The sequence below is a fragment of the Scomber japonicus genome, chromosome 17 (assembly GCF_027409825.1).
Source record: "Scomber japonicus isolate fScoJap1 chromosome 17, fScoJap1.pri, whole genome shotgun sequence".
Classification (NCBI taxonomy): domain Eukaryota; kingdom Metazoa; phylum Chordata; class Actinopteri; order Scombriformes; family Scombridae; genus Scomber; species Scomber japonicus.
In genome coordinates this window covers 20,970,599-20,980,143 of record NC_070594.1, presented here as the reverse complement: position 1 = coordinate 20,980,143, position 9,545 = coordinate 20,970,599, and the positions used below count along the sequence as shown (strand labels likewise).

At 42.2% G+C, this 9,545-nt stretch overlaps 1 protein-coding gene across 1 annotated transcript; it reads left to right on the top strand.

The window, feature by feature from the left end:
• Nucleotides 1-1,152: 1,152 nt before the first annotated feature.
• dusp10 (dual specificity phosphatase 10) lies at nt 1,153-8,759 on the top strand. Its single transcript, XM_053336862.1, has 4 exons — nt 1,153-1,289; nt 2,388-3,217; nt 7,017-7,385; nt 8,225-8,759. Exons 2-4 carry the CDS (start codon nt 2,434-2,436, stop codon nt 8,488-8,490), a joined length of 1,419 nt encoding a protein of 472 aa, XP_053192837.1. The 5' UTR covers nt 1,153-1,289; nt 2,388-2,433; the 3' UTR covers nt 8,491-8,759.
• The last annotated feature ends 786 nt before the right edge of the window (nt 8,760-9,545 follow it).

Here is a 9,545-nt window from a genome sequence, read left to right as displayed (position 1 = left end):
TACCATAAAGAACACAATCAGTGTTGGGTGATTGCAGCATCCCTGATGGAGATAGATTAAGTATGATTTTCATGCCTTTTTCTCAAAAGAGATTTTCATATGTCATAGCAGGAAGTTATAAATAAAAGTAGTTAAGTTTAAATAAAAGACCAGTGTGTAAAATCTAGTGGCAGTGAGTTTGCAGATTGTAACCAAATGAATACACCTCCCCTCCAAACATGAAGGAGAACCTACGGTGAAACACGTGAAAGGCTCTCTCTAGAGCCAGTGTTTGGTTTGTCCATTGTGGGCTACTGTAGGAACATGGCAGTGCAATATGGTGGACTTCCGAGAAGAGCACCGGCTCCCTATGAAGATATAAAGTGATATAAAGATAATGAAAACAGACAGACAGGTAATGAAAAAAAGTTTACTGTCAGAGAGGACTACGGAAACCAGAAAATATTCCCATTTGAATTCATTCTTCAAAATGACACAAAAACTATTAATGAACTAATTGTTGCAGCTCTAGTTAAGAAGTCTTCAGGGAAAAAGTCTTAAATTTGTTGTGATGCTCAGCTTATGTCATGTGATATTATTAAAGACTGACCTGTACCAATAGATAATAATATTTTTTAAATAAGAATTCATATTGTTTACTCTCATATTGAATATAGGCACCAAACAAATTAAAAAACTATAGCTGTGCTCACTCACTGCCCATAAGGTAAAGGTTTCAGCTTTATTTTTCCTACCATTATGTTAAAATTCTGAAATTTGCTATTTTGTTGCCTTTTTATTGGGAAGTTTACCAATATGAAGTGGAATTACCTCCCATGTAACTAAACACTCCGATTAAGTTTACGAGCAGCACGTGAAGGCACCGTGCGCTCTTCCTCAAGTCTCCCGGAGAGACTTTTGATTGGCTGCCAATGACATCATCCCTGTTCATACGCGAGACTGAAGGCAGTTCAAGCGACAATCCTCCCCTCCTCCTCCTCCTCCTCTTCGTCCTCCTCCACCACCTCCTATCTCCCCGGCAGACAGCTCAGCCAAACCCCTCCCATCTCAGGGCCGGACCCCACCGTACAAAAAGGATCCAATGTAATATTAATGAAGCCGCGCATTGGCTCAGACCCGCGTCAATCCCGCAGCGCGACTTCTGTAGGCTGGCAGACTTCCTTCAATGTTATTTCTGGGGAGCAGGGTAAAAGTACTAAAAAATGTTGCCGATCCACAACACCGGGACGGACTGAATGGAGGCGACGCTGTCAGAAAGCGGAGATCATAAATCCGTCTACAGTCAACTGGTAAGCACAAATACAAGTTTGAGAAATGAGTGTCCAAGGCGCAAGTTGTGGTTGAAATGCACAGTCATAGACATTTAATGCGATTCTATAATTAATGAATAGGAATATGACATTGGTGCAACCATTTTGGGGTTATTTTCTTATTACTAGCCTGTACTATTATTTCTATGGCGTGGCTGAAGTGTTTTATTACAGCTTGTATATTTATTATATCACACCGTTGTGATAAAGTTATAACCCCATCCTTAAAAAAAAAAAAAAAATGCAAGCAAGCATCGCGTATTTCTTTATTTCATTTTATAATTGGCGGTGGTGTGAAATTGGATGTTCAGTCAGTGTTCAGCTCATCTGATCAGCTCGTCTCGTCCTGACAGCCTGATCACATTCACGGCACGTTCTCATGCCGGTTTCTTCAATGAAGATTTGCCATGAATGATTTGCGCTTTGCTGAACCTGCACCGTGCTTAAAGGACGGGGATGGCAGGGACAGGCAATACTCGGCGGGAGTCTTTACATAATATGCCAGGATGACATGCTTTCAAAATGCTTAAGCAGCTGATTTATGTTTTTTTTTTTTTTTTCGTATCCCGACTTTCCATTTTGGGGGAGAGACCAAACTGCGGCGTTGATGCAGTATTTTATCTTTTCTTTTTTTCCCCTCCTTTTTGGTCACTCTCTCTTTATAAAAGCTTTGGATCAGAGAGCAGAGTTGTTCGCATATTTTGGATGGCAAATTCAGTATCACACACAGACACATGTACAGTATCTGCAGGATGATTCATATTAATTACACTCAAAGTGATCCGGTTTCATGAGACTCTGATGATTTCACTCTTTATTATTAGTGGCCAGTGTCACACCTACATATTACCACCAACTTGGGTGTTGCCCTGCAGGTGTTGACACTACTAATATTTGGCTTCAGCTGCCGTTTTCTAGTTTGCATGTTGATCAAACAGACAAGAGGGCAGCCTGTGTGCTCTCATTTACTTACTGACTCGATCTCAGTCTAGGGGGTGCACAATTAATTGAACTAAACTCACTACTGCAAAGATTTTCTTCCTCACCTCGTGTCTTATCTTGTCCCTGTCCCTGCAGAGCGGCTTGTTGAGTTCTCCATAAACGTCCAGCCCTCGGTCTCCCCATGCCTCCATCTCCTCTTGACGACAGAATTGTGGTGGCGCTGCCAAGGCCGATCCGACCTCAGGAACTCCAACTGCGCCTGGACACCAGCTACCTGGACTCCATCGCCACTACCAGCAGCAACAAGACAGTCATCAACACCACCGTGGTGAAGATCCGGGCAACGGCCAATCTTGTAACGTATATGCCCTCATCCAAGGGCTCCACGCGCTCATTGTCGTGTGGATGCAGCAGTGCCAGCTGCTGCTCAGTGACTACCTATGAGAAGGACAGCCAGAGCCTCAGCCACAGCCAGGTGAGCGCCAGCAGCCCCAACCTCAGCTATGCTGGGCCCCCCACACCTATGGTCAGCAACCATGAAGCATTAAGCGCCTCCAGTCTCACCCAGGGCACGCCTAAAGCCCTGTCCACCGTGAGAGTTATCCACCCCAATGAGCTGGCCAAGCGGATGGCCTGCTGCCCCATGGGTCACCCTGTGGGGCCTATGCCGGTCATCATCGACTGCAGGCCCTTCATGGAGTACAACAAGAGCCACATCCGGGGGGCTGTGCATATCAACTGCTCTGACAAGATCAGCCGGCGGCGGCTGCAGCAGGGCAAGATCACTGTGTTGGACCTCATCTCTTGCCGTGAGGGCAAGGACTCTTATAAGGGCATCTTCTCCAAAGAGATTGTGGTTTACGATGAGAGCACCACGGACCCCAACCGGCTGACATCCTCCCAGCCACTGCATGTGGTCCTGGAGTCACTGAGGAGGGAGGGCAAAGACCCCATCGTCCTCAAAGGTAACACCAAAGTGTGTTTGTCAAGGCTCTGGGATGTAAACTGAAAAAGGAAAGAAGGCTTTCCACTATATGAAGGGACATAAACAGCAATTTTATGGGCTTTAGTTTGACTCTGGAAGAAATAAATCATTGCAGGCGTCAGAAATTAACGCCCAATTTAGCAGTGGTGGAAGCTTATTGTCAATATATACTGATATGAAACTAGTGTGGTAGCGTAACAGTGTGTAGTATTAAATTTTGACCTTTAATGTTTTGATCAGCTGACATCACCTGTCAACATGCTGGTCGTTAGTTAATCATCCTGAGTTTTGTACTGAAACACTACAACAGTTGCACTACAATATACAACAGCTTTGGTCCATTTTGCGGGTGTAATCAAACTATGTCTTCATCTACTCAGACATAAACATATGCATGCACTCTTCAGCAGCTTTCTATATGACACATATGAAGCGTTTTGCAGGGAGTGAGAGGCAGCTGTTAGTAAATAAGGCAGCCTGTTGAGATAGCAGTCCCTGGGCTGGTGCCATGTTTTCTATCTTTGGTGTGTGTCTGTGTTTGTGTGTGTGTGTGTGTTTGAAGCTGGAGCAGTATGTCGTGTTGGGGGCTGGGCTGTGAGTGTTTTCTGAATGCCTCCAAGTCACAGTCTAGCCGTAAGATCACAGAACCTTGATCTCTTCTCTTCTCCTCTCTTCTCGTCCTCCTGTGTACTTTGATGGATGAGGCTCCTCTTCAGTCTCTCATCCTGCATTGGTGTCTGTCTAAGGCTTTGCCTCGGTGGGAGGAACAGGCAGACTGTCTTGCTCTTTTATCCCCCTGGTTAAATTCTTGCAAAATGCAAGCCTTCCGCTTTGCAGAGGGAATTCAATGGCTCAGCTTCACTTTTATCTACATTAGAAGTCCTTTTTCATATCAGGGATGGCCAATGTCTCCCTTGGGTCCCGACTATTCCATCATATATGATGAAGTACCTTAGACATGTGTTTTAATGGATGATATATGACCAAAATGTGGATGAAATGTGTAATCTAGAAATGGCCTTGATCCTATTACACCCATGTTATTGCTGTCTACATGCAATGGTGATTCATTCTTAATTTTGTTAAGATGCTTGAGGGTTTTCTAACCAGGAGACGTAGGAAGGGAACACATATGTATGAATGCCACTAAATAATTTACTCACACTCCATTATTTGCTCAGTTACCATCAAGTCTTAGTCATGACTTATTGTAATACTATAGTTGTGTGACGCTGGAAACAGAACATCTCTGCTCTGCTACAGCTGTGCAGTTATAGGTTATATTTAATCTGTCAGAAGTGCCATAAACAACATGTCATTGTAGGAACGTTTTAGGGTAAGCGTTGGTCTGTGTGGTTATGAGAGGCCTAGTGAGGCAGATACGGTAATTTCTAAGCAGGAACTGGGCCACTGGCTTATGAAAGTGATAGAGACACTTCATGTTTCCCTCTGTGAGTTAGTCATAGATAATGACAGACGGTCAAACTCGACAGATTTCATCTCATAGCAATGTGCTGTGTGTCCAGAGACTGTGTTATTCTGTTTTCAAGTGTCATATAGTGAGTTTGAGCAACAAGATGCTGGTTCAGTTTGAATTGAAAACAGGAGACAATTTTCACAGCTCACCACATGCTTAGCTTAACTATTTGGCTGTGCTAGCCAAATGTAGCAAATCATCCATGTCTAAGTATACCACAAATAGCCAGCTAGCTGCTATTGATGGTGATGTTGTGGGTGAGGACTTTATTATTAGCCCAATAATAGTAAATTGGAAAAATGTTACACAGTGAGCGACTTGCTGGTGAATATAGTGTAGCATTTAGCAGCTAGATATTTCCCTCAGAAGTTGGTGATGACCAAAACAGAGCTAAAACAGAGAGTGAAGTTTGAAGTTTGATTTGATTTGTCAACTAGGCAGAAAAAAGACTTGACATTAATATTGAACGTTGATCATGGCCGGGTGATATAAACAAAAATAAATATCATGACATTTTTAAATTAATATCTCTATTGATATTGTGACGTTACTGTAGGAATGACCAGTTGTGCTTTCAAAAAATATTTACACAATGAGATTTCAGATAAATAATCAGTAATTTGGATATAATGACTAAGTGGATAAAGACAAATAATAGAACAGCTACAACAGTCTTTACTGTAATGCAGCCTTTAAAACCAGGAAAAGACAACACATATGACATATCACAATATTATGATATCCAAAATCTAGGACAATATCTAGTCTCATATCATAATATTGATATAATATTGATATATTGCCCAGCCCTAACATTGATCTCTGTTTACTGGATGTGTAATGTAGGCAACTGTTTGCTAACAACTTTGCAATAACAAGTTTACACAGTGATAATAAGTCAATGTGGTGTTTACAGCTGGGTCCACTGCCACAAGAGCCAAAAAATAAATCAATGCTGCTTTAAATTTATTTTTTTCATCTTTTTTTAATGATTAACTGTATAAATGAAGGAAAATACATCTTTTTAAAGTGTTTGCAAGATAATTCAATCAGCTATTCTTGTAATTCATTCAGTCTCTGGCAGAGAAAATGTATGTGTGATTGTGATAATATAAGATTATGAAAAGGATATAGTATTCATTCAAGACAAGAGTTTCCAAATATCTCAAGATCTCAGAATAATTGGGAATGCTAGAAAAATATCGATTTCAGTGGAAATTCCCTCTGACGTTGCAGCTGAGTGTGTTGTCACAGTTGCCTGTACTTCCCTTTCTCATATTTACTAAAGTTTAATTATTACCATCGTGTACCAAGGGGGTGGTGAAGGGGGAGTTGGGTCACAGTCACATAATCACATGATGTCTTTGTTCCCAGTGAACAGTCGGCCTGTTTTTATGATGAAAACACTGTCCGACAGTTTAGAGGAGATCCCCACCTGCCCAGTCATAGAGGGGAAGTTGTGCTATGACCTCACATGGCATGATGTCAAATCTTGCAATGTGAACAATACATGAACTGATACTGTGTGTCTGACACTTTCCACCCCCTCCCAACAACTCTGGTGCTGAGGGGAAACTTTGGCATCACAGGCAACAGGTGCAAACCAGTTATTTTGAGAAGTGCAGATGTCTGGTGAAAAGCATATTAAACATTTAGCACATGTATTTACCTTAAGTTTAATGAGGGGGATTTATCATGAGGTCAATCTTGTGGAAGTCATTCTAAAGCCATTTTGGTCATTTGTCTTCCTCATAAAACAGAGCTGACTTTAACAGTTGCTGGAAACATGGAAACAGTTCTCATATTGATTTAATATCCAAATGGACATTCAAATCACAACCAAATGTAATAGCGTAGTAGTAATATGTTTCATTACTTCAAAGCTCTTTACAGCCAGTTGTCGTTGGTGTTATCAGATGTGTATGCAAAGCTTGAGCTGTTGTCCTACTCAGTCGTAACTTGTGCCATGTGGTGGACAGAAGCATGAGTTCATGTATTTTTAGCCTGAAGGGCTCCAGTGGGAATTGAACCCTTAACTCAGGCAGTATTAACATTATGTTCTCTTAAATGAGCCAAACGGGTCTAATTTGCATTTAAAAGGGGGACAGAAGAGAAGAGACAGAAACAATGATTAAATAGGAACATTTAGCAACACTTGAACACCTTTTGGTTTTTCTTTGGGGGGGGGGGGGGGGGGGGGGGGGGGCACTTCAAGAACAATGTCACAAAGTCGTTATCAGAGGACAATAAGTGCTATATGTTCTATGGACTAACACCCTAGTCTTTGTGTTTGTATCTGTAGGAGGCCTTAGCTGCTTCAGGCAGAGCCATGAGAACCTGTGCGAGCACTCGCTGCATCTCCACGAAGGCTTGGACACAGGTGCAGCTTCTGGCCTGACGGGGCCGCTACCTCACACCCTGCCCTCCACCCCGGACATCGAGAACGCAGAGCTCACGCCAATCCTGCCCTTCCTCTATCTGGGGAATGAGCATGACGCTCAGGACGCCAACCTGCTGCAGCGCTTGAACATTGGCTATATCCTAAACGTAACCACCCACCTGCCGCTCTACCACTACGACACGGGCTTCTTCATCTACAAGCGCCTGCCTGCCACCGACAGCAACAAGCAGAACCTGCGCCAGTACTTCGAGGAGGCGTTTGAATTCATTGGTATGGAAACTTTCACTCAGTTCAGCGTTCGACGTTGTTACTGCAGATGTGTAGGCTAAGACAGTGGTTTGATAAAAAAGTTTGTTTTGTGACCTTTTTACGACGAAGCAACACCTGTACAAGACTTCCCATCTCATGTTGCACAGAGCTGTAAACGATTAAACCAAAGATAATATTTACCATGTCAGATTGTTTGGTTTCCGGGAAATATGATTCTAACTTTTTTGTTTCTTTTTTAGTATCTCAGTCTTTTTTCTGTAGGTAAAAGAGGGGATGCAAAATTAAGAATTATAAATAATTTTAAGAACCCTTTAGGACTAATTAGGGACTGCGTTGATTGACAAAACTCAAAGTGTCTCATGACCAGAAGGTCCAACTCTTGAACCTGGTCCAATTTGGAGTTTGAATAGTGTCATGGAGTTTTCTTAGGTTCCAAAAGCTCAACTCAGTTAATTTCAGCTGTGTGAGTGTGAGTATGTTTGTGTCTTTGTGAATTAGCCTTGGGTTTATATTATATATATAAGCTCTCACATCTTAAATATTGTTTAAACACAAACAGCTGCACAAGAACCATTTTAAAGTAAATGCAGTCCAAAATTGGCACAAAAAATAGATTTGAATAAAAAAATATAAAATCTTTAGAGCAGAATGAGAATCTGACTTGGTTTTGGTTCTTCGTTGAACAGACAAATTTCAGTAGGAACCAAAAAGTGGTTTATGGGTCAGTAACCAGAACTAGACCAATGTGAACCAGCTTATCATATGTGACTGAACTTCCTCTCAGCAAACAAAGCCTTTATTATATTGTGTTTCACTTGTTTCCATTTTTATCTCTGCAGAGGAAGCACACCAAGCAGGTATGAGCCTTCTGATTCACTGCCAGGCAGGTGTTTCCCGTTCAGCCACCATCGTGATCGCCTACCTGATGAAGCACACCTGGATGACCATGACAGACGCCTACAAGTTTGTCAAAACCAGGAGGCCCGTCATCTCCCCAAACCTCAACTTCATGGGCCAGCTATTGGAGTTTGAGGAGGACCTCAACAACGGAATCACGCCACGAATCCTCACACCAAAGCTCATCGGTGTGGAGACCATTGTCTAAACAAAAAACCCTCGACTCGATGCTCACACTCGTACTCACTCTCACTGTTTTTCAAGAGGGGCTGGCTGCTCGATGAGCTGGTTTTGCGTGTGAGAGAGCCGCTGTATTCTTCTTGAATCTCCTCATGCTCATCTTGGACTCTCTGGAGTGCCAAAGCTCTGGGTCAGTGGTGATGAGAAATGCCAAAAATCCCTACTGTTTGGACCTGGCCGAAGTCCCGGAGGCGAAGACGAGTTAGAGAGATAGAGACAGAAAGAAAGAGAGGACGCGGTCAGTTGGAAGCTTTTCCATTTGTGACTGCAGAGGAGCGAACATGAGGGAGAAGATATTCTACATGCTTGGGGCAATTACTGACAAGAGAAACTTTTAAAGCTCACACTGTGGCACACAGTTCATGTTTGCAGACTCAGGCGGGGTCGGCCACGGCAGTGCCTGTCAAAAAAAAAACAACAAAAAAACAAAAAGATGAAGACATGTTTGGTGTGTTAATGTTGTTGTTCTATTTTTATACAGGGGTTTATGGGGTTGACCATGACGAGCCCACGGTGGCTTACTGTGCAATAATTTCAGAGTGGAATGCAACTGAGACCTTGATCTTATATGTATATATTGGTAATGATTACGAAACATTTCCAGCTCTTTGCTGAAATACCATTTTGATGCTAATGTAATTACTGTTGTTCAATTCTATACGTTAAAGTTTATGGTGCAAACACTTATGCTGTAATATTAGGCGCATATGTGTACAAGAGACAGAATAAAAAGGGGGTTCATTTTTTCTCATCTGTGTATTTCCTAAATACATGCAACCACAAATGCATCTTTCTTGCTTCAGTATCTTAGTTTTTCCATTCCTACACCCTCATATGCATATATTTTAGCAATATATATATTACCAGACAGCCATAAGAGCTTTTATGCATGGTTGCTAGCAGGGGAGAGAACACTTTGAAATAATCAGTGAATATTGTAAAACAGGGCTACTGGTGATGTTTAATGTAAAAGAATGGAGGACTTTCACTGCCTGCTTCTTTCGTCTCCTCTGTTCTTTCTGC

Bases quoted from the DNA above. Each gene is read 5' to 3' on its own strand.
- dusp10 (XM_053336862.1), top strand. From the start codon at position 2,434: ATGCCTCCATCTCCTCTTGACGACAGAATTGTGGTGGCGCTGCCAAGG. The intron at 3,218-7,016 runs GTAACACCAAAG...TTGTATCTGTAG, and splicing joins AGACCCCATCGTCCTCAAAG to GAGGCCTTAGCTGCTTCAGG. The intron at 7,386-8,224 runs GTATGGAAACTT...TTATCTCTGCAG, and splicing joins GGAGGCGTTTGAATTCATTG to AGGAAGCACACCAAGCAGGT.